The sequence below is a fragment of the Contarinia nasturtii genome, unplaced genomic scaffold (assembly GCF_009176525.2).
Source record: "Contarinia nasturtii isolate CC-2019 unplaced genomic scaffold, AAFC_CNas_1.1 Cnas_scaffold_350, whole genome shotgun sequence".
NCBI classification, from domain to species: Eukaryota; Metazoa; Arthropoda; class Insecta; order Diptera; family Cecidomyiidae; genus Contarinia; species Contarinia nasturtii.
This window is the reverse complement of record NW_022197705.1, coordinates 3919809-3943352: the sequence shown is the minus strand read 5'-3', so window position 1 is coordinate 3943352 and position 23544 is coordinate 3919809. Positions and strand designations below refer to the sequence as shown.

Sequence of the window (23544 nt, the reverse complement as noted above, 5' to 3'; positions counted from 1 at the left end):
TATCTTGAATCTGTGCAATGTTTTTCACTTCATCGTTCAAGTGTTCGTCATATTCTCATCACCAGCAAAAATGTTGTATATTCTTGAAAACTTTGTACTTCTGATGACTATACGCTTCGACAATTTCGAAATGTTGTTAGTGCAAATGAAATAATTAAATTGAAATTTTCTCAATTTCAGGTGGTAGCCATTAAAATCATTGATTTGGAAGAAGCTGAAGATGAAATCGAAGATATACAACAGGAAATTATGGTACTGTCACAGTGTGACTCACCGTTTGTTACAAAATACTTTGGGTCTTTCCTTAAGGTATACATGTTGACAAAATCAACTCAATTTCGTTATTTATATCTAACTTGTGTTCGTGTTGCTTTGCTTGTAGGGTACGAAACTATGGATTATTATGGAGTATTTGGGCGGTGGATCAGCGTTAGATTTAATGAAAGCTGGTTCATTCGAAGAGATGCATATTGCCATTATATTGCGTGAAGTTCTCAAAGGTTTAGATTATCTGCACTCGGAACGTAAATTACACAGAGATATAAAGGCTGCCAATGTATTGCTCAGTGAAATGGGTGACGTAAAATTGGCCGATTTTGGTGTGGCCGGTCAATTGACAAATACAACATCCAAACGAAATACATTTGTTGGAACGCCATTTTGGATGGCGCCCGAAGTAATCAAACAATCAATGTACGATTCAAAAGCCGATATCTGGTCACTGGGAATAACGGCCATTGAATTGGCCAAAGGTGAACCGCCCAATTCGGAATTACATCCAATGCGTGTACTGTTTTTAATCCCAAAAAACAATCCACCACAACTTACTGGCAACTATACAAAGTCATTCAAGGAATTTGTTGAAGCTTGTTTGAACAAAGAACCGGAAAATGTACGTATTTAATCGTAATTTTTGGAATACACGAACTATAATCAAACTGTTTGCATTGATATTTTAATTTAAAAATAAAAAAAAATGTTCAATTTTTACAGCGGCCGACAGCTAAAGAGCTTCTCAAGTTTCAATTCATTAAGAAAGCCAAAAAGAATTCGTACCTCATCGATTTGATCGATCGATATAAAAAGTGGAAAACACAAAAAGGCGAAGAGAGTGAAACTGAATCGGAAAATTCAGACTCGTAAGTCATTTTAACATCAAATCACTTCGAAATAAGAAACATTTAGTTATTCGCATGTGTGTTTGTGTTGTGTTGTTACAGAGAGGAATCAAAGCCAGACAGTGACTTAGATGAGCCATGGATAATGACCGTGAAGGGAAACAATTTCAATAATTCAAATAAACAGGGCGCTGCCATATTGAGCGGTGATGAGGCAATTTTATCAACATCGCCATATAAACATAACGGTTCAAGTAATTCGTTAACTAGGGATTCAAATCTAAATCATTACAAAGTTAATCAGGTTGGTTGGTCATTCATAAATATTAAATGTATATATTTTTTAAACATTTATTTTCATTCTTGTTTTGATTGAATCGCAATCAGCAGTCAAGGCCTTCAACAACAACATCAACAGCAACAACAATTACAACCAATGCCGTATCGCATGCGATATCGATAGAAAATCATGACAATAGCAAGGAACGTGATCTGTCACAGTCTCCAAACCACTCGAAATCGATTCCATTGTCACCGCAAAAGGAGAAAGAAAAGCACATTGAACGACATAGGAAGGATGACGATGACGGATGGGAATACGACACGAAGGAAAAAGAGCGAGATGAACGAGAGCGTGAACGCGAAAAGGAGCGTGAACAACGGGAAAGAGAACGAGAAAGAGAGCGTGAAAGAGAACGAGAACGTGAACGAGAATCACGCTCCGAAATTTTGCGCGAGAAAAAACAACAGCAGGTAAGTAGTTTGTTAAAGAAAAACATTAACAACATAGTTTTCATTTTTCTTCTCAATTCATTTCCTTTCAACTCTTTATCTCTCTCTCTTTCTCCTTTCATCATACTCATCTATAAAACAGGCTGAGCAACCATCGTCAAATAGCGATGAACGACGATCGTCGAGTTTGCGACGCGAAAATCGTGACAGTGTCAAGGAAATTTCTCAAAATGGTAACAATGGAAATGTATCGTCTAGCAAGAGTATCACAAATATTGCACCGTCAACACCACAGAAAACTGGTCGTATGTCGAATGGAAACATGAGCAGTGGCAATGTGAACAGTGTCATATTTCCGCTTCTGTCGGATGTAAGTTTTTTCCATCCAATAAAAAGAAATTCTCAAATTGAACTCTATATCGACGACTCTTCAAACTTCAAATAATAATGCAACGTTCTTCTTTATATAGATTCAAAAGAAATATCATTATTCTGGTAAAAATGCATCGGCAGTGGATATAATCGATTTGCAGAGTGCATTTGAAATGGCCGAACGAAGCTGTCCAGGCATTAGTGATTTATTCGTAAAAGAAATTATTCACAAATTAATACCTGGCTATAGTGAAACTCGAATAAATACGCTTATTGAGAAAGTTTTGCGGTAGGTAAGTTTTTAATTATTCGACTAACAACGCATTCACACCCATGGTGATGGTGACGATGGTGGTGGTTTTAAGATATACAAGTCGAGCACATTTACCAAGGCATAACCTAATTGAATTTTCATTAAACGTGTACGGTCTTTTTAACGAGTTTCTTTCGGTTTTCATTTTCGTTCGCAGGAAAAATCTACAAAGAAGCAACACTAATATCTAGGCGAAAACAATTTTTTTCCTTGTTTGAAAATTCTATTTATCTTCGTTTTTGTTTGAAATTGTTGTGTATTATAGCGAAACAGAGAGAAGAAGAAGAAGAAGAAAAAGTGAAGTGCAGCAACATCCGTCGTGTATCCTTAGATATCTTCAACAGAATCAACGTTCACAACTCCCAAAAAGTCAATAGATTTATTATTATATCGTTTTATTCAAATTGAGTAGAGTCGATTTGGGAGGCCTTTTCATTCTTCGAACGAAAAACAGTGCCCAAATCAGTACATGTGCAAAATCGATAGAATATTTTCCTAATGCGATACAATAAAAAACAAAACAAACAAAAATACGCATTGAACATAGCAAAGAAGAACTGTAACAGAGCAGAAATGGCAAAAAAACTGGTTATTTTTTTAAATTGACTTAACACGATAAATAGCGTGTAGAAATTTACAAATCACACTTGACATTTGAATTTAAAATAATAATAATAATAAAAAAAACAAATAGACATCCAAAAATGAAAAACTTTAGACATCTCGAACATTATTTAATAACAAGACAAATTCTTTCAAGTTTAGTAGACGAAGAGAGGCATATAATAAAAAAAAAAGAAAAAATCACATGGACAAAATCAATTTTACAAATTTAAATTCCACCAAGCATTGAAAAACAAATAGCAAGAGCTGAAGTTGTTGAGAATTATTATTACTATTATGACTATTATTATTATTATTAAGACATTATTATTATTATTATTATTTTTATTATTATTATTGATAAAATTATATTGCATAATTCTTTGAGACAAAAACAAAACGGATACACACGAACACACAACACAAAAACAATGAATAGTTAATTTGTTTTCTCTCGTTTTTCATGTTCATGAAATAAATTTGTTGTATAGATGAAGAAGCATGTAGCGAGAGGAAGGTGACAAAAAAAAATGTGAATTTGTGAAATGATAATTTAAGTATAATGTGTAATCCAAGAGGAAAAACTGTGTTCGGTACCTTCCTTCTCCCCGTGACGTATGAATATCTGTACTTTAATAGTTCAAAGTTAATTATTTCATTTTCAAATGTTTGGAACCGAATATAAGTATTTGATTAATACACACGCTAAAATCACACAATCCCAAAATAATCAATGTTAAAGCCATTCACAAAAAACATATTGAGACTTTGAAACGTTTATTTGTTCAGTGGCAAGATTTAAAATTAGAGTCGAAATAAAATCGTGAACTATTTTATTGATGATATTCGAAGGCAATAGTCAGTCAACATGCAATTCAATGATTTTATAGTCATAGACATTCATATGTCAAAGCGAATTCAGGATCAATCATTCTAATTATTTAGGTCTGTTGACCTTCTTATCAATAGATTCAAACCGTCTGATCACAGCATTCATATTGGCAATTAACTCAAAAGTAAATTGTACAATGACCGCGAGCATGATATGCGTTTTCAATAAGATGTTTCACGATGATATTCGACACTATAATTTTGTGCATTGCCAACTTTCCGTACTAGTTATGTGTGGCTGCAGACAAATTCGATTTATTTTTGAAAGAAAAATTACAACAAATAGCAGAACAACTTACAGAAAACCATATACACATACAAATGGAATGGACAAGACTTTTTTCACAATTTTAATTAAAATTGAAAAAAAGAATGAAATATATGAATTAATAAAAAAGCAACAAAAATAACTACTATTATGTATTAATGTAAAATAGACAAGGAAAGAAGAATTAAAATTGAAATGCAAAAAAAAAAACAATTTTATGAAACCTAACATGCGTGTGTTTTATTTTCAACTTTTTAGATTTCGATTTTCAGCGGGAATAAAAACCAAGACCAGTTCCAGTTTTCTTCGGAAAAAAGGTAAAGACAAAATTTTTGCTGAAAAAACATAAGTTTGATTATTTTTTTTTGGAATTAAAAATCTGATTACATTGAACTAATTTCAATTCCATGACTTTGAATGATCGTAGGGAGGAAATTAAATTAAATCAATCCGAGTTTGAGTAAATATTGAGTAAATCTAAATTTGTAATATCTATTTTTAACAATATTTGTGGAATTGTGACAATAATAAAGTTTAGGTATTAATCAATCTATAATCGTTATATTGTTTGTTTTTATTGATTAATGTTTTTGTTTCGGGCATTTGAATTTTGAAAACCATTAATCATAATATTTGAATGATGTCTTTACCTAAAACGACAAAAAAAATACAATTGTGTAGAATTTTAAAAAATCAATGGAAAAATATAGGAGAATATAAAGGAGAAAGGTGAGAAATTACAAATGAAGAAAAATAAATTTATTCATTTCTATATAGTGTAAGTGTAAAGAAATGATCAAAAATTAATGATGTCCTTACCATCGATGTAGGATTCGTGCTCCTTGCAGTATGCAATCAAGTCAGCCCAATTCGGATCAGCTTCGAGTAAGTTGACTTTGCCGAAAATGACCACCAACATGCTGAACAAAAAGAAATAATAAAAGAATAAAAACGACGTTTAATAATGAAATTGTTGGTTTCGTATTCTACCGAGCCCGTGATATAGCGGTGTTAAGGCGCTTCGGACAATAAATGAATTGCAGTGCTTTTGCTTTGCCCGATGTCTTAACAGCTGAAATAATGATAAGTTTTTTTTCTTCGCCTTGAAACTCTTCAACAGTTCCGACCGCTACTTTCTGCATGTGTTTCAATTCTTTCCGTAAAGCCATCACTTGTGCATGATATGGTGTGATGACACCAATGTCTTCTTGAGCTATGCGTCGATCCAATAGTTTTGGGATAAACGCTTTTATCTGTGAAATAGAAGACAATCATGAGCAAAAACTCTGATCGGTTATTTTAATCTCTATTTAAGCATAAACTTACAATGGCCACCTCTTCCTTATTTTCCCATGATTTTTTGTTCTCCATGCGCTCATTTCGTCCTGTAATATTTTCCGAAATAAATGCTTGAATATTGATTTCCAAAAAATTAACATTTAAAATTTAATTGAACGCTCTAGAATAAAAACAACGTACAGAATGGTTGTTATATCAAAGCGGAACACGGCGTTTTTTTATATAGAATTGTTGTTGTATTACGTTGTTTTTATTCTAGAGCGTTCAATTTTACCTTCAACGTTGACAAAGCAGTAGCCGAACGGATTTTTGTCTTCGGAATCGGTACGTTTGGGCAGGATTCTCATTAAATCACGCAATTTAATCGCTTCAACACTGGTATCGCCGCACAATGTTGAAATCAATTGTGAATCATAGAACTGTTTGCTATAGAAGTGCATGATACTAGGCAATGCACGATAATTGCGTCGAAGTTTGGTCACTAATCTATGATCATAACCATTGTTATCCTCTCCCTGGAATTTATTATTCAAATATTACTCGTATAAATTTGAATTGAATATTCTGGTATTTTCAATCTTGACTTACCGGTATTACACCGTTCATCGTTTTGTATGTGTTGATGTATCGTTCCAACATCGATCTTACCTAAAATTACCAGAAATTGTAAAAAATTTCCTATGGCTATTGATGCATGTTCTTACCAAATCGTAATGCTTTGCATGGTCGCTTAATGTGATTGGAGGTAACTGCAACGGGTCGCCTGCCATTATGACTTGGCCGTGCTCCAAGTTCAAAAACGAAAGAGGAATTAAAGCCTCACACTCGTTGCATTGGGCTGCCTCATCGATGAGTACATGTGAAAAATATCCATTACTGAATTCACTGAAATGAAAAGACATTTTATTTTTCCTCATGTGTATAAAATTATATTTTTAAAAATAAAACTCAAATCAATTTACCTGCCAAACATGACACCAAGACCGACACAAGTACCAACGATGATCTTGAATTTCTTCAAATATTCCAAATTGCAGTTTCGCTTAATATCTGCTGGTATATCGTCATAATCGTCGAGTTTATTTTCTTCTTCGATATTCGCATTCATCACGGAGGCGCTAACTTTGTACAGATCCTTTGGTAATTTTTTTCGATCCAAAACTGTGTGGCTGACCAATCGTAACATATTGGTGCTCGTTTCTGGATGTTGCGCTATCAAAAGACTAGCAACAAGGTTTGCTGCACTATTCGATTGTGTTGCCACCAAAATCTTACAGTCTGTTACATGTGTGTATACTTGTAGAATAATTTCGATTAAGGTTGATGTCTTTCCGGTGCCCTAGCATTTGAAACATTCAATAAAATTATTTTGAAGATTCTTAAAAAGTAAATTACAAAATGAGAATGATTACCGGTGGACCGTATACGATGAATGGGTAAGGTCGACATTCCGCTCGCAATGCGCTGGCAACAGCAAACTTCTGTTCGGTGTTCAAATTTTCCTTGAACCATTTTACTTCATTGTCGGCTATCATCAACTTGTCGTCCTTCAATTCAGCGTTGAGCTGCAAATCTTTGACTGTTAATTCCGTTGGAAACAGAAATGATTCGCTCAATTTGCGTTTGGCGTAGTCGATAGCAGCGTGTTTTCTCATATAAACCGTTCGACTGTAGAAAAATTGAGCTTCGTAGGTATCGCCAAGTATGTAGTCCGCTTCAAAATCTTGTTTGAACTTTAAAATGAATCGATCTTCACGTATACGTTCAACAATGCCGCGATAGAATCGCCTGCTGTTCTTTGAATTGCGCACTTCAATTTTATCACCAATTGAAATTGGTGGCCGAAGTTCCTTTATTTTTGAGCACATAATTGAGAATCGCTTCTGTCTTTCCGGTTCAATCCAAACCTCACGGGACTTGTATTTTTTGAATGAGGCTTTCATTTCGATTTCCTCCAAAAAAATGAAAGCGTGAAAGCGTTTCTTGTAATTTTTGTAACTGAGCGCTCTTGGCACGAGTTCGTCCAATTTTTTTTTGATGCGATGCACATTCTTTGACATAAGAACATCAAAGAGACCGCATGGCAAATCGTAGTATTCTTCATTTGGTTCTTTATTTCGATAACCTTCAAATTGCATGTTCGGTTCATCTTGTAATATTTCCGTATCGGTATCAATGTTATTTACAACCGAACTATGTTCTGTACCAACCGTCTCATCACCGAACCAAAGCTTAACGTCTTTTTCATTTTCTTCATTTTCAACAAAAAATTTTATATTTTCACAGCGCCATTCGTATTTTGTTTTTCCAATGTCGTATTCACCTTCGATCGCAACGAATTTCACTTCATCACCTAGTTTTGCTTCCCAATCGATTCCCAGATCATTTTGTTCTGGATAGAAAACAATTTCCTCGTTGATGACACCAAAACTCTTCGTCAACATCGTAATTTGTCCCGTTTCGATGCGAAGATCTTCCCACGGTTGAATTTTATACACTCTCGGTGGATTTTCTCTTATGATGCACAGTCTAACACGATCACCTTTCCAAGGACTATTTTTAAAAAAATATTTTTATAGAAAAAAAAAAACAAATCAATTTTTTCATCGTTGCTATATACAATTAGTGCAATTTAATCTCTACCTGAAGTCACATTCCACATCATTCAATGATATTTCGTGATCTTTGTATACATCCGAGTTTGAGGTTGTAATCAATTTATCATCCGTTCTTCCTTCGATGAAGGCATTGATTTCATGGTATAGTCTACGTGCCATTTTTTTTTTCACAAAAATTAAACTTAAACGAATCACAAAATGAACAAATTCAGAGCACCGTATACTCTCAACCACTTGAATTGGTGTTCAAACTTATAATGAATAAATCGAATCAAACGATTACAAGTATGCAAGGCAATATTTAAGACGGATCACCGCATCAGCGTAAGGTCCATGCGACATTCGAATACAGTTTTATATAAGCATATTAAGTTACACAGTGACGCATGGAGAAGATTTAAAAAAAACGACCCAATTTTTCTTCAGGGTACGCTAGCCACTTGTATACCGTTTATTTTAATTCATTTTGTTTATTTTATCAAGTGGCAATTTCTTTCTCTGGATCTTTGTGAAACCTTCTGAGAAATAAATGTTAATGGTCTATTAAATAAACAGTTGCATTTCGACAATCGTTTAAGAAAAATACTAAACCAATCAATTTCGTATATGAATATAATTGATTCAATTTATTAACTTTATGTATAAAAAACTCCCTTAGCGGCGTTACTATCAATTTGAATTCGTTTTTTTTTTCTTTACAAAAAAATCGATATAAAAAATAGCGGACTGGTTTTTTTGTCACAAGACTTAGTTAGTTCATCCAATGACTGATCTATTATATGAAAATATTCTTATGAAAAATTTAGTTTTGATTCGGTTCAATACAGTATTGTATAATTCTGATAATTCGATTATACTGCAGAATGTTGGATTGTAGTCTACATAATCCATTTCTTAAAATGGTTATTGGCTCATCATTTGTGTGTCTCCATGTTTCAAGCAAATGTGGTGATATTTCACATGTAGAATATGACCCGTTAATCATAAATAATTTTTTTGTCAATAAAAAACGACCAAAACGAATGAATTACGAGAATCGCTCTGAATTAAAATATAAAATTTATTATTATCGTATGTTTATGTTTGCGATCGTAGCGTGCGCTTGTGATAGCAACATTAAGGCCATTTTTATTTGTGATAAAACCGATACCAGATTTTCCATTGTGGGAAACATTCTTTGTTTTAGCTCTCACAGATGATACAATGACATTACGAGTTTTTCATTATGGAATGAATATTGGAAAGTTATATGAATCCTTCACAACCATTTTGTGTCTACAACTAAAAACTGTTTCAAAATGTTCCTAATTATTCATTTAAAAAAAAAAAAAAAACACGAATAAATTCACATCTTTTTGTTTATTCGAAATACTTATTCCCTATTCCTTATGAATAAAAATGTAATTGTGATAATTATTTATTCTTTTTGCATTTGTTGTTTAGTCTTTTTGTAATGGATTTGTGCATGAGTTTGAAGATTGACGGAGAAATTGAATGCCAAGCCGCAAATGTCGCATTGAAATGGTTTTGGTTTACTGTGATTACTGTTGAAATGTCTTTTTAGATTCGAGTATCTTCCAAATTGTCGCTGGCATGCTTTGCACCTTATAATCTCATGGGAATCAATGTGGTCTTTCAATTGCAAAATATCACCAAGAACGGCTGGACATATGAGACATTCGTTCATTTGTATTGTGACCTTTTCGTTTGATGTGATTTCAGCTTTGGATTTTTTGTTCAACGTTTTCTGATGGGTGCTTGGTACATTCGGTCGCTTTTTAGTACTTTCCATTTTCACCAGACGCGTCACTTGTAGAACTGTTGGTTTTGGCAATTTATTGGTTGGTTGAATAAATTTGAAGCTGTCATTGGCACTACCATTTTCCGTGCTGCTCAATAATTTCTCGGTGTCTTCAGTCAATTCGATCACTTGTAAAAAATCATCATCAACATATTCTACGGGATGATCCTGTTGTACCTCGTTGGTGTCATTCAATGTATTGACCAAATCTTGGGCATCAAGTACTTTCTTTTTGAATGCATAGAAATTGTTGATGTTTAATACACATTCGTTGCATATTGCTGTGGAAAATGTTGGCATTTGATTTGTGTCCGAATTTATCTGCCGATGATGATTTTGATAATTGTTAGTTTTGGTTTTCTCTATGTCTTTTTACAAAATTTACCTGAATGCCAATGCAATAGTTGACCATTTCATGAAGCGGCAGCGATTTCATGATGGAATTCGAGTGAAATGTTGATTCATCTTGTGACAAACATAGACAACACGTTCCGTGGCCAAGTTCTCGTTCAGTTTCCATTATTTTAACTATTTACAACGTAGTAATTTAACGTGGTTTGTATTAAATTTGAATTTGAAAACGTACAATGCTTACAATGTCATAGGAAAAAAGTCGTTTATGAAGCTTCAAGCTTGTTGTATTTATTTATGTTGCATTCGATTGCACTTGAACTGTCAAACAATCAATGACATTTGAAATTTGTTTTCGTACTAAAAACAGCAACAGAATGTTTGCAGCGACACCTAGACCAATCTGATTGTCAATGAACATGAAAACATATTCATTTCAATTTCAACATAATCAGTGAGACTGCCGACTTTAGTTATGTATCGTTTTCAATTATTGTATAGAAATGCAATTTTATTAAAGCGTTTGCAATGTTGTCCGTTACAAGTGCGAATTGCCAGTGCGCCAATTTTTCGTACGGTCGCTACTGACAACAGAGAAAGTGAGAGCACATCAACATTAACCGCAAATTCTGTTTCACTGAAGGAGTTGGTTAAAGAGCAAGTGAGTTTTACCCAGAAAAAGAATGAAATAAATTGTCGATTTAATGTCGATTTTTGATTATTTTTAATTTAGGGTGACCTTGTAAGAAAGCTGAAGAGCAATGGTTCATCAGAGGTGAAGTTAAAAGAAGCAATCGATGAATTGCTTCGACTCAAGCAAGAGCTACAAAATAACGAATGCGGATCGAACGGTGATGTAAGTTTGAGTATTATCCTTTTTTAGAAGTTAAATTCTATGAATTTATTTATAATAAACAGGTCTTTTCTATCGATCATGCCAAATTTGAAAGTATCATGAGACGAAGATTTATCTACAACCAAAGTTATGAAATCTATGGCGGTGCAAGTGGTTTTTATGATTTAGGACCCATCGGATGTGCATTGAAAGCTAATCTATTGCAACTATGGAGACGATTTTTTGTGATAGAAGATCAAATGCTTGAAATCGACTGCCCGGCCTTAACGATCGAACCGATTTTCAAAGCTTCAGGCCACATTGGCCGATTCACTGATTATCTCGTTAAAGATGTCATTACAAACGAAGGCTTCAGAGTAGACCATTTAATAAAATCACATTTACAACAGATTTTGAGCAAAGATCCCGACTTCAAGAGGACATATGATGAAACCATTACTAAGGTAAGGCCATATTGGCGCAACTGTAAACAATAAATAGAAAAGTAGTCATTGTTTTGTGTGTAGTTGGACGGTGTAACCAAGACTGAATTGACAAATCTGCTGCAAAAGTTTAATGTAAAGAGTCCAATAACAGGCAATGATTTATCCGAACCAGTTGAGTTTAATTTGATGTTTGACACCCAAATCGGACCAACCAGTGTAATCAAAGGGTAATTAGAAAAAATGTGGCAATCATCTACAGTTACCACTTACACGAATTTTTCTTCCATTTAGTTACCTTCGACCGGAGACTTCCCAAGGAATTTTTGTGAATTTCAAGCATTTGCTAAATTATAATCAAAATAAATTGCCATTTGCTGTGTCACAAATCGGTAATGCATTTCGGAATGAGATCAATCCACAATCAGGATTGTTGAGAGTTAAAGAATTTACAATGGCAGAAATTGAGCACTTTTTCGATCCCGATGAAAAATCACATTCGAAATTTGAAGATATTAAAGACACAAAATTGGTATTATACTCAGCGAAAAATCAAGAAAACAATGAGAGGCCACATGAGACAACAATTGGTGAAGCAGTAGAAAAAGTAATTCACTTAGTTTCTAAAATTTTATATGTGATGACTTATATTGATTAGTTTCATTAATTTTTCAAAAAGGGTTTAGTGGCACATGAAACATTAGGCTATTTCTTGGCGAGAATTCAACAATTCTTAGTTCGCGTGGGAATTTCACCAAAATACTTACGCTTTCGTCAGCACATGAATTCCGAAATGGCTCACTACGCCGTCGATTGTTGGGATGCTGAATGCCTAACCAGTCATGGATGGATTGAATGCGTCGGTTGCGCCGATCGATCAGCATATGATTTAAAAAAGCATTCAAAGGCGTCTGGTATTGATTTGGTCGTTCAGAAACGATTGCAAACACCAAAGGAGTTAGTTTACACTGAAATCACACCGTCCACAGAGCGTTCAAAAGGATTGAGTAGCAAGAGAGCAAAACAACTCGGTAGATTTTTGGCCGATTTAAGTCAAGAGCAAAAAGTTACATTATTAAAAACAATCAATGGCGGAGGGTACGTTTTTAATAATTGACACTATGTGCTAAAGGTATATTTACAAATGCTTTGTTGTTATAGATCTTATGAAGTAAAGCTGGATGAGAGTAAAACGATTGCATTGCAAAAATCATCGATCAACGTCAAAGTGGTGACCAAACAAATGCATATTGAAGAAATAACGCCGAATGTAATTGAACCATCATTTGGAATTGGTCGAATATTGTATACAGTTCTTGAGCATAGCTATCGAGTACGTAACGTTGATTCGTCTTCATATTTGGCACTACCCGCATCGATTGCGCCTCATAAGTGTTCACTTTTACCTTTAGTTAAAAATATTGAATTTCAACCATTTATCAAACAAATCTGTAAGTGAAGGCATGTTTGAAAGTACTGTAATTTCAATTGTAACTGAGCGAAGGAATCATTTTTTTACTAATTAAATCTATGTTTAGCTTCAGAATTGAATGATGAAGATATTTCACACAAAATTGATGATGGAAGTGGATCAATTGGACGACGATATGTGAGAAACGATGAAATTGGCATTCCGTTTGCCATCACAATCGATTATGATACATTAAAAGAACCACATACGGTAACAATACGAGAATGTGAAACAAAATCACAGCTACGTATACCATGCAATGAAGTAGGCAAAATAATTCGGAATTTATCGAGAGAGAAAATTACTTGGCGACAGCTGACTGAAAAATATCCCAAATATGAAAAGTAACACAGTGCATGTACTGCACATAGTAACGAGATTTGCATTTGTATAATGGCAATTAAATATATTATTTTGATTAAAAATTTAAATTTATACATTCATTTGTAGTTAACCCTAAAACCGTCCTTCTGCAATCCACCTTAATCCCGTCTTTGGGGACACTCAGTGCCCGTAGTGTAATTTGTATGAAAAAATTAAAAAAATCTTTTTCGATATTTTGAGAAATCTTGTGTCCTAGGAGCATTTTACTATATGCCGCATAAGTCTCGCGAATGCCGCATAAGTCTTGCTAGATGCGACAAACTGTCGTATGACATTTGTACATACACATTGCTGTGTTCAGTTTGTCGTGGCAGTTTCAAACACAATGTCATTGTTCTCAACTAAATTTTAAAACCAGTCGAAGAAAAAAATACAAGATTATTTGTTGACTATTATTTTAGAAGCCGTATTCGATTCGAAAAGTGAGATTTTAGAAATAAATTCAGATAATATAAAAGAAATTGAAAGTTACGTCAATGAGAATAAAAACATTTCACAAGGCACCGTTTACAGTGATTATATTACGAGTGGCAAAGATTTATTTACAATTTTAGAAAAATTTCACTCAATATTACCAAAAAAATATCAATTCGGCTTGAATCTCTGTCACCTAATCTGTCACTTTGATTTTTTGAATGTAAAAATAAAATGTCTTACATCCGTAAGATGAACTTTTCCGCACTGTGATCCACGACATGAAAGAAAACTAAATCTGACATTAGTTTTAGATAAAAAGAATTTTCGAAGCACTTTTCTTACAAAAACTACTAAAGATGGGAATTTTTGTATCGGAGCCATGCCTATATGATATCGTAATCATGTGAAAATTTGCAGAGGTTATTTTTTTCACAAAAAGTTAACATTCTGAAAGTTTGAAGAAATTTCAATGCATATTAAGGGTACTTCCCATACAAAATTTCGTTTTAGAGCGAAAAATCCAAAATATTGTTCGGGAGGTGCCCCTAATATTCGTTGAAATGTCTTCAAACTCTCGGAATAGTATTTATGTGTGATAAAAATAACCTGTGCAAAGTTTCAGCTCATTACGATATCATACAGGCATGGCTTCCATACAAAAATCCAAATTTTTTGAATTTTTTGTATGAAAAGTGTTTCGAAAGTTGATTGTATCGCAAAACTAACGTCATATTCGGTTTTCTCGTACCCAAAAACCCCCCAATACACATTTTTGAGTGTTTAAGAATACATTAAATATCACTTTTGGAAGAAAAATTGAATTTTTCCCATGGATGGACATGGGCATCACACCAGACATGACACTTTACCCTGTCAACCAAAGTCGCTCAAAATCTAATGGTTTCTATTGCTCGGCACCCCCAATCATCCTGTGAAGTCAGATTTTGAATTACTTTTCTTGTTTGAAAGTTATCGTGTTAACAAATTTTTGCGTACAGGGTACAGCGTACAGCGTACAGCGTACAGCGTACAGCGTACAGCGTACAGCGTACAGGGTACCACGCACATACATTCGGACATCGAAAAAATGCTAGATTCGTGTTCCCTGGCTCCTAAAACACCCAGAAAACATGTTTTTTGAGGGTGTTAATTTTTCGACCGATTCCAATACTTTACCTTACACACTAGGTGTGTGCGGAAAAGTAATATGACTTTTCATATGCGCCATCCGCAAAATGTGTATGAAACATTCGACACCGTCCGCAAATTTGTATGAAACATCCGCCACCATTCGCAAAATTTGTATGTAACATTCGCGACCATTCGTTTCCATTTGCAAAATATATATGAAAAATTCGCTCGCATATGGAACATTCGTATAAGTCGGAACCCCCTAGCTTGTGTCTAATCGTAAACTAAAGACATGAATGTGCGCATCGGGTCGGCAGCTACGTTTTGTATACTGTGCTGACAAAATGAATTAATATTGGCTGAACAAATTTTTACTAAATTGTATCACTTCGTCTTTGGGGCACTCAGTGCCCGTTAGTGTATTTTGTATGAAAAAATGGAAGTTTTTCAATTTTTTATTTTGAATTTTCTCGATATTTTGAGAAATATTGTGTCATTTCGTAAACTAAAGACATGAATATACGCAGCAGATCGGCACCTACGTTTTGTTTACTGTGCTGACAAAATAAAAAAAATATTGGCTGAAAAAAATTTTGCGGTGCCTATGAATTCGACCAGTTTCATTTGCAAAATGGCATTTTACACTGTTTGCCCTGAGTATGGGAATTCACATATAAATGAATAAAAAAATGAATTGAACACGAGATATGTTTGTTGTGTATATGTAAAAGTAAATCGAAGCAATTCAATGCAAAACACAATTTCGGCAGAATTTGTTTATAATAAATTATTATTCTTATTTGAATGTCACACCGAACAACGTAACAAGTGTAGGGGAGGACGGGGACACTCATAATATCCCCATATGATATCGTATGAGAGTGAGCGGGAAGAAATGATCTGGACATGAATCTTGTGGAATAGGTGAGCGCTCTTGGTCCACTTCCTTAATGGAGCCCCAATGGAGGTACCGAATTTTCGTTATTTTTCTCGATTTCCCATCGGAAAAGCGAGAAAAATCGATTTGAAGATTTTTCCAGTTTTCATTATATAAATAAACTGTGAAAGAAATGCGTAAGATGATAGTTGAACGTTGAAATACAGATTCAAGTCTCATCAAAAGTCTCAAAAAGTTTTATCCGAGTTTTCGGTTAACTAAAACCCAGAAATCATTCCGCTGTGATTCAAACCGATTTCTGGGTTCAAAATATCCGGGTTTTTTTCTGTGAGCCAATGACAGGATGTGAAGACTTCAAGTCTCATTGAGCCGACGGTGGCGCCACCAATTTCAAAGGGGACGTCAATGTAATTTAACAACTCAAATCGAAACTAAACAGCGCGCCAATTTTGAAATTTGCTGTCATTTCCTCCCATTGCTGTGAGCACAGTTTCTTATTAATAATAATCAAGTAAAGATAGAGAAATATAATTAAAATAGAAATGATTATGTTTCATTACTCATATGTGAGATGAGAGAGTGATAAGAATTGAAAATTTGAAGGTGCGGCGATTCGCCCCGCTATAGGCGGTTCGATATATATTTTTTTAGTTAAATCCATTTGTTTTCACTTTAAACAAGACAAAGCACAAAATACAAACCAGTTTAGTATCACAGTTGAAAATTTCTTCTTTTTTCACGTGAAAGTACTTGATGTAGTTGATGTTAACGGCGACGCCGATGATGTATTTTCTGCTTTAACAGTTAACATTTTTTTAAACAATTTAACTGCGAATCAAATGGAAAATTAGTTTATTAAAGGGAACACTTTATCGTTCATATGCCATTTAAAATGTCAACATATTAGTGTTTTCGTCATCAAAAGTGCTGAATATGTTATGCGTTTAATTGAACCAAAAATATATAAATTCATAGATAATCTATGCTATATCAATAAATGAGTCATCAAATCGCAAGCAATAACGAAATATTATGAAATTCTTTTTTAATATTTTTCATAAACGCGAAAAATATTAAAAAGAAAAATGCTGGAAAATCGAAGTTACTCGTTATTAGGCTGGCCCTTTTTCATCATAGATCGAAAAAGCATTTAATTTTGCGCTAATATAAGGCATATTTTAAAAAACCAACATTCTTTATTGAAATGATTATTCATTTTATTGAAATGATTTAAAATGTTTATATTCATGGGTGCGATATTTTTTTTAGTTTCAATTAATTTGCACCCAAAATTGGTGACACAATGACACCATTGTTTTGTCCAGCATACAATGAGCTAGCAGTATATTAAGCATTTTTTCTGCGAATCAAACAAACAATTAATTTATTGAAGGGAGCACTATTGTTGAATTGGCAATGGAGCGAAACATTTGAAATCGAATGCCGTTCATAAGTCCTGCTTCACTTATTTGATGTTGGACATATTAATTGTGCCATTTTTTGTCATTTTTATTATTTATCGAATTGGAAAAATGTGTAACAGAACGATGTGTTAAATCTGGCGATAGAATGAGTATGAATTTCAATCATACTAATCGTCATCCAAAATGCTAAATATGTTGTTTTTTATTTATCGGAGTAAAATTTATAGATAATCTTTGCTATATCAATAAATGAGTCATCAAATTGCAAGCAATAAAAATAATACGAAATTCTCTTTAAATTAAATTTATAAACGCGATACATATCGCGTCAACGTTTTAGTACTAAATAATTGTTTGACTGTATGTATGTGTGTTTGTGTGTGTAGACTTCTTTTTCCATTTTGAGTGACATTTGGTAGTTTCATTTCAGCTGTGTGTCTTTTTCATTTCCAATTTTCTTCGCATCGAAATTAATTTAGTTTTTCATTTAAAAAGGTTAGTTTAAAGATATAACACATAATGAATTCCATTGAAACTTTATGAAAATGGTAAATTACATGCATGGTTTCATTGGAAAATATAAGAAATTATCTGAGTAAAAATTTAGAAAGTTTTCACCTAACCTCAATACAGCAAGACCAATGGTGAAAATCTTTCTTATTGTGCAATTTATTTTCGTAAGCAAAACGCTCTCAACAATATTTTAGTTGAAAATTTTGCTTTGATGAGATTCCAATGGGAAAATCATGAAATGTATCGATAATTATTTCGAATTCTATTGCGTTAATCTAATTTTGTTTTGATTTGCAGGTCAATTTTGTGCTCAGTTGGCAGTATAGAATAGCTTTCAGAGTAGTTGACAGACACACACACTCACATCGGCCTTCGGGCCATAAAATTCTATACCGTTTCTTTCATTTGTTTTTGATTCATTTATTTTTGTTTCCATTTGCAAATACAAAATTCTGAAACGGTTTCTTCAATTCTTGAAGCTTTATTTCTCGTTAAATTTAACGATTCTGTTGGATTCGATTGTCGTGCGACTTAACGGAACAATTGCACAGTCATCACTTTGTTACATTGAAAAGAATGGCAAACTGCAATAATAATAATCGAAAAGGTGGATATTTTGATCAGTACGTAAACTTCGACCAATTTCTCATGCAACACAACATCAACAATTGGTCACCGCATCGTGGCTCCGATAACCGTAGTTATGGTGGATTCAGTCAAGATCCATACGGTACATCAAATAATGGATTTCATTTCCAATCACAACACAATGGACCATCGATAAGTGGTGATTATCGTCCGCCAACCGATTGGTTACAAAGTTCGAATTTAACAGTCACTGCATCAGAATTCGTACCACAAACTACAACATCAAGCACATCAACGTTATTACCCACAGCAAATGAATTTGTTCCGAAAAATTCGCCAAAATCGACAGCAAAAGAATGTTCATCACTTAACAAGCAATCGAACACTGTCGTATGTGATAAGGATAAAAATGACAGAATAGCACCTAAAGATGAAAATGCATCTAAAACCGATTCCGTGATACAAGCATTAAACAAAACACATATTACCGATGATGCAACCAGACCGTTGCATAGCAGTGGTGGTGCCATCAAAAAGGTTCGCAATCAAGATTATCGTGATACGGATTCAAGAGATCGACATTCAAACGGTAAGTTGAAATAAGTAGTGTTTGGCATTTTCGTCAATAGAAAATTCATTTGATTATTTCGTTGAATGCAGGCAATCTTCACGCCAAGAAAAAGCGCCAAGAGCGATACGATGATTATCGTCGACGTGTAAACGAGAGCAATCGCCAGAACAGTGGTCGAGCCACAAAATACGATAGTAATCGAAATTACAGGGGTAAAAATGAGACTTGCGAAGAAGATTCATCGACAAATTATAAAAAACGAAATCAACGTTACAATAACAATAATAAAGGTAGTAATAACAATATCAATGGCAATTCCAACCATGGTAGCGGTTATTTTGAAAACAGCTCCAAATCGAAATTGGATGAACAATCCGAATCAAAAGATCGAAACAAGAAAAATGATAAGTACGAACCGAAAGATCGTAAACGATATGATGCAAAGCCAAATCAACGAAATGGCAAAGCGAAAGGCATTAAAATTGACTCAGTCAATTGTTCGCAACGTGAAAAATTAAGCCGTGAAATCGATGGTGGCCGCTTGGAGTGTCTAGTATGCTATGACATAATTAAGCCGTACAATTCTGTGTGGTCGTGTCCCAATTGCTATCACATATTGCATCTGAATTGCATCATCAAATGGGCCGAATCGTCAAAATCCGAAGAAGGATGGCGATGCTGTGCTTGTCAAAATATATCGAAAACTCTACCTCGTGAATATTATTGTTTCTGCGGAAAAGAGAAAAATCCACAATATAATCGAAACGATATGGCGCACAGTTGCGGCGATGTATGCGGTCGAAGTGAAAATTGTCCACATCCATGCACAAATCTTTGCCATCCGGGGCCGTGTCCGCTTTGCCAGGTTTTGACCTTTCTTGTTCTCTTTTTCATTCATATTTACGTTCTATTTAATCACCGACATGAATTTTTAAATTTTCTCTTATAGGTGATGGTAACACGACAATGCTGCTGCGGTAAAACCTCGAAAATGTATCAATGCAATCAAAAGGTTGAATTCAAGTGTGATCAACAGTGTGAAAAAGAGTTAAATTGTTCGGTGCATAAATGCGAAAAATCGTGTCATTCGGGTGAATGCGAAGATTGTGCAGAAGAAATCGAACAAACGTGTCACTGTAAGCGTGAAAAACGAACGGTTCCATGCACAAAAGAGAATAAAGAATCGTTAACATATTCATGTGGCCAAGTATGCGATAAACAATTGAAATGCAACAATCACAATTGTAAAGAACTATGTCACGAAGGCGAATGCAAAGACTGTGAATTGCTTCCGGAACTGGTTAAACATTGTCCATGTGGCAAAATGCAAATTGAAAAAGACAAGCGAACAAGTTGTATGGATCCAATACCATTGTGCACATCAAATTGCAAGAAACGATTGACCTGTGGTCAACCAAGCAATCCACATGCGTGTAATAGTAAGTGTCATTTCGGACCGTGTCCACCGTGTAACAAACAAACGGCCGTCAAATGTCGATGCGGTAACATGGATCAAATGATTAAGTGTTCACAACTTTCGACCAGAGCGGACGATGCACGTTGCAAGAAAAAGTGCACAAAGAAACGAAATTGCGGCAAACACAAGTGCAACGTGGAATGTTGTATCGGTATGATGAAAATGATGTTTGGTATTAATGCTTTGTTCGGACGATTAAACGTTTTATTTCATCAAATTCACAGATATCGATCATGAGTGCCCATTGAAATGCACATACACACTGTCATGTGGCAAACATAAATGCGAATCAACATGTCATAAAGGACGTTGTTTACCTTGTTATCGAAGCTCATTCGACGAATTGTATTGTGAATGCGGTGAGTATACATCAAATCTTGGCTCAAGCAAGTTGCTGGCGAACGACGGTTACCCGTAACAACCACTGGGCAATCAAGTTTGAGTCATTTTTAAGACCATTTCTCAGTTCTTATTACAAGTTACTTCTCTTTGTATTCCTTAGGTCATAACGTCATTTATCCTCCAGTTCCTTGTGGTACAAAGCGGCCACCTTGTGATCGACCATGTTCACGCCAACATGCATGTGATCATGAAGTTACTCATAATTGTAAGAACGGCGTCTTCAACACTATGGCAGTTCTGCATTCGATTTATGTTCAACATCAATTAATATAAAACATTTAAATTTGCAGGTCATTCAGCACAAAACTGCCCGCCATGTATGGCATTCACACGAAAATATTGCCATGGCCGACACGAACAACGAAATATAATCCCTTGTAGTCAAAAAGACTTCAGTTGTGGTTTACCATGTAATAAACAGTTAAAATGTGGTCGTCACAAATGCATAAAAACCTGTCACGCTGGTCTATGCGAAACTGAAACGGATGTGTGCAAGCAGAATTGTACAAAACCACGTCTAATGTGTCCGCACAATTGTAATGCACCTTGTCATTTGGATTCTCCATGTCCGGACATGGCCTGTCGCGAAAACATCGAAGTATCATGCCAATGTGGTTTACGTAAACAGACACGCACATGCCATGATTTCTCATCGGATTATCGAAAAATTGCCACTGCCACATTGGCCTCAAGCATGGAACAAATGCAAAATGGTGGAACTATTGAGCTCAGTGATGTCTTGGGACCGATCAAAACTACAAACAACAAAACGCTTGAATGCAATGAAGATTGTCGTGTAGCTGAACGCAATCGACGATTGGCAATTGGTCTTCAAATCAGAAATCCTGATCTTCCATCGAGACAACCCAAGTATACTGAATTTAGTCGTGGATGGGCGAAAAAAGACCCAAAACTTGTATCAATGATACATGATAAGTTAACAGAATTGGTTAAATTAGCAAAAGATAGCAAACAAAAATCTCGAAGCTACTCGTTTCCAACGATGAACCGCGAAAAACGCCAACTAGTACATGAAATGTGCGAAATGTTTGGCGTTGAAAGCAAGGTAATGTCGAAAAGAAACACTTAAAAAAATGTAACATTAAATATTCGAATCTTTTTCTTTCCACAAATTAGGCATATGATGCAGAACCGAATCGAAATGTGGTAGCAAGTGCGAATCGTGCCACTTCATGGCTACCATCGATGAGCATTTTGGAAGTAGTAGAACGTGAAAATGGTCAGCGTCGAGTACCAGTGCCCAATATGAATGCTTGGGGATTAAAACGATAAAAATTACACTAAAAGAGAATACATTCAATAACATAAAATTAATTTCATCTCTCAAAATTCCGAATCTTGTAAACTTTTTTAAAATAAAATCACTTTTTTTTTTTCAACAACAACAAGAAACATTGAATCGAATGTTGTGCTCTGATCTTTCTTGTTATTCTTTCTGAAGTGTCAACTGAAAAAGAAAACAAACTCCAATTCGAATATTGTGTATGGTCATGATTTTGTATGAGAATACATTGAGCTGCAAATGTCATTTTGGCGCCAAATGCTATTCAGCGCAATATATACCACAATGAAATGCCGTCAACTTCATGTGCATTCGATATTCGGAATTGAGAGTTTGACAGTTCTACCCGTATTAACATTGAATGCCTTGATGCGATACAAATCAGAGCTTATTTATGCAAAGAGAAAGATAAACAAATCATTTTTATAAACTATTGACAGTTTTAATGGTGTTATGATACAGTTGTGCATGTTTAATTTTATCAATTAATCTAGGAAGAAAAAATTCTGTGTACATTGTGCAGTGTGTGTAAGTGTTATAAAGGAAGGGAGCAGCTCATGCAGAAGGAAGAACGAAAATATTCGAGCAAAAAATGGCAGAGGAGACATTTAAATTGATTTTAGCCGCCGAAACACCGGACAATTTTCGCAAATGGTTTATGGATCTATTCCAGGTAAGTGACGTAGTTTAGTTTCATTTCCACGGTCGATTGACAGCTTTACTTTTTCAATAAACTGAAGCGATTGAATTAAATGTTTGCAAAGAAATTTTGCGAATTGCAAATAAAAAAGAAATTGTTTCTTCGCTAATTCAATAATTTTTTTAGGACAATTTTTTTTTTATATTTTTCAAATTAATTTTTAATCGCGATGTCCAATGTGAAAATGTATATTTTCAAATTATGTTTATACATCGAATGAATTGAAAAACATATGATATAGAATGAAGAAATGTCAAAGCAAAACCAAAGAATTCAGACATTTCGCATCGAGTAATACTAAAAAAAAAACCAAACAAAATCATAATCACAAACCAGTGTATTTCATTGCTGAGATTCTCTTTTTTTTATTTTGTGTACAATTCAGCACGAAACAGACAGCTGTCTGTGGTGTGCTATGCGTGTATGCAATGTGTAAAGCACATTCAATACGCTGACAAATTGTTCGAATAAGCTGTCAGGCATGTATAGTAAGAAGTTTGCTAGTCGATGAGCACATGTTTTCTATCTGTGTTTGCATCTCGGTTTTTCCACACAATAGCAACACGCTCGTTGTTTCTAACCATACAAATATGGCAAGCAAGCATGAAGCGGCCGTGTTGT

The 23544-nt window shown here is 34.5% G+C and overlaps 6 protein-coding genes across 13 annotated transcripts in view; 4 read left to right on the top strand and 2 right to left on the bottom strand.

Annotated features, from left to right (window-relative positions):
• Positions 1-3250, top strand: part of LOC116338220 (serine/threonine-protein kinase 24) — a 123471-nt gene extending 120221 nt beyond the window's left edge. For 5 of the 7 annotated variants that reach the window (XM_031763352.1, XM_031763351.1, XM_031763349.1 and 2 more), the window contains 8 exons: positions 181-309; positions 383-892; positions 994-1139; positions 1221-1422; positions 1506-1871; positions 1993-2220; positions 2321-2511; positions 2693-3250. In XM_031763352.1, coding sequence (XP_031619212.1) covers positions 181-309; positions 383-892; positions 994-1139; positions 1221-1422; positions 1506-1871; positions 1993-2220; positions 2321-2511; positions 2693-2726 — 1806 coding nt within the window. In that variant the 3' untranslated portion in view covers positions 2727-3250. Of the gene's footprint in view, positions 1-180; positions 310-382; positions 893-993; positions 1140-1220; positions 1423-1505; positions 1872-1992; positions 2221-2320; positions 2516-2692 lie in introns of all 7 variants that reach the window. The other 2 variants (XM_031763348.1, XM_031763347.1) reach the window with 2 other exon arrangements.
• A 1472-nt stretch (positions 3251-4722) lies between these two features.
• Positions 4723-8439, bottom strand: LOC116338263 (probable RNA helicase armi). The gene is made up of 11 exons (XM_031763394.1): positions 8240-8439; positions 7645-8149; positions 7009-7446; positions 6559-6935; positions 6301-6481; positions 6185-6244; positions 5871-6111; positions 5624-5682; positions 5288-5550; positions 5117-5217; positions 4723-4947 (listed from the first exon to the last, which is right to left on the bottom strand). The coding sequence occupies exons 1-11, from the start codon at positions 8371-8373 to the stop codon at positions 4922-4924; spliced, it is 2385 nt and encodes a 794-aa protein (XP_031619254.1). The 5' UTR covers positions 8374-8439; the 3' UTR covers positions 4723-4921.
• Positions 8440-9594: 1155 nt separating this feature from the next.
• Positions 9595-10676, bottom strand: LOC116338157 (myoneurin-like). 2 transcript variants are annotated; one of them, XM_031763244.1, is made up of 3 exons: positions 10602-10676; positions 10401-10543; positions 9595-10336 (listed from the first exon to the last, which is right to left on the bottom strand). In XM_031763244.1, exons 2-3 carry the CDS (start codon positions 10533-10535, stop codon positions 9632-9634), a joined length of 840 nt encoding a protein of 279 aa, XP_031619104.1. In that variant the 5' UTR covers positions 10536-10543; positions 10602-10676; the 3' UTR covers positions 9595-9631. The 2 variants fall into 2 exon arrangements, with proteins under 2 accessions (XP_031619104.1, XP_031619105.1); XM_031763245.1 differs by having other exon boundaries at positions 10611-10669.
• Positions 10677-10786: 110 nt separating this feature from the next.
• LOC116338056 (glycine--tRNA ligase-like) lies at positions 10787-13550 on the top strand. The gene is made up of 8 exons (XM_031763105.1): positions 10787-11027; positions 11100-11222; positions 11285-11665; positions 11729-11874; positions 11939-12251; positions 12324-12742; positions 12806-13095; positions 13183-13550. The coding sequence occupies exons 1-8, from the start codon at positions 10842-10844 to the stop codon at positions 13461-13463; spliced, it is 2139 nt and encodes a 712-aa protein (XP_031618965.1). The 5' UTR covers positions 10787-10841; the 3' UTR covers positions 13464-13550.
• Positions 13551-17779: 4229 nt separating this feature from the next.
• LOC116338127 (protein shuttle craft) lies at positions 17780-22360 on the top strand. The gene is made up of 8 exons (XM_031763201.1): positions 17780-17864; positions 18180-19059; positions 19131-19906; positions 19991-20669; positions 20743-20877; positions 21021-21125; positions 21211-21986; positions 22058-22360. The coding sequence occupies exons 2-8, from the start codon at positions 18459-18461 to the stop codon at positions 22211-22213; spliced, it is 3228 nt and encodes a 1075-aa protein (XP_031619061.1). The 5' UTR covers positions 17780-17864; positions 18180-18458; the 3' UTR covers positions 22214-22360.
• Positions 22361-22582: 222 nt separating this feature from the next.
• Positions 22583-23544, top strand: part of LOC116337920 (protein disks lost) — a 203277-nt gene continuing 202315 nt past the window's right edge. Inside the window, exon 1 of the mRNA XM_031762888.1 lies at positions 22583-22896. Coding sequence (XP_031618748.1) covers positions 22816-22896 — 81 coding nt within the window. The 5' untranslated portion in view covers positions 22583-22815. The remainder of the gene's footprint in view (positions 22897-23544) is intronic.

What these genes read in the sequence shown, in the direction of transcription:
- LOC116338127 (XM_031763201.1), top strand. Translation starts at nt 18,459, where the DNA reads ATGGCAAACTGCAATAATAATAATCGAAAAGGTGGATATTTTGATCAG. An exon ending in GGCCGTGTCCGCTTTGCCAG is followed by an intron (nt 19,907 to 19,990) that starts GTTTTGACCTTT and finishes TTTCTCTTATAG; the next exon opens with GTGATGGTAACACGACAATG. An exon ending in TGTTTGGCGTTGAAAGCAAG is followed by an intron (nt 21,987 to 22,057) that starts GTAATGTCGAAA and finishes TCCACAAATTAG; the next exon opens with GCATATGATGCAGAACCGAA.
- LOC116338157 (XM_031763244.1), bottom strand. Translation starts at nt 10,535, where the DNA reads ATGGAAACTGAACGAGAACTTGGCCACGGAACGTGTTGTCTATGTTTG. An exon ending in ACTATTGCATTGGCATTCAG is followed by an intron (nt 10,337 to 10,400) that starts GTAAATTTTGTA and finishes CATCATCGGCAG; the next exon opens with ATAAATTCGGACACAAATCA.
- LOC116338056 (XM_031763105.1), top strand. Translation starts at nt 10,842, where the DNA reads ATGTATCGTTTTCAATTATTGTATAGAAATGCAATTTTATTAAAGCGT. An exon ending in AATGCGGATCGAACGGTGAT is followed by an intron (nt 11,223 to 11,284) that starts GTAAGTTTGAGT and finishes TATAATAAACAG; the next exon opens with GTCTTTTCTATCGATCATGC. An exon ending in ACCATTTATCAAACAAATCT is followed by an intron (nt 13,096 to 13,182) that starts GTAAGTGAAGGC and finishes ATCTATGTTTAG; the next exon opens with CTTCAGAATTGAATGATGAA.
- LOC116338263 (XM_031763394.1), bottom strand. Translation starts at nt 8,373, where the DNA reads ATGGCACGTAGACTATACCATGAAATCAATGCCTTCATCGAAGGAAGA. An exon ending in CTGCTTTGTCAACGTTGAAG is followed by an intron (nt 5,683 to 5,870) that starts GTAAAATTGAAC and finishes AAAATATTACAG; the next exon opens with GACGAAATGAGCGCATGGAG. An exon ending in ATAAGGAAGAGGTGGCCATT is followed by an intron (nt 5,551 to 5,623) that starts GTAAGTTTATGC and finishes TCTATTTCACAG; the next exon opens with ATAAAAGCGTTTATCCCAAA.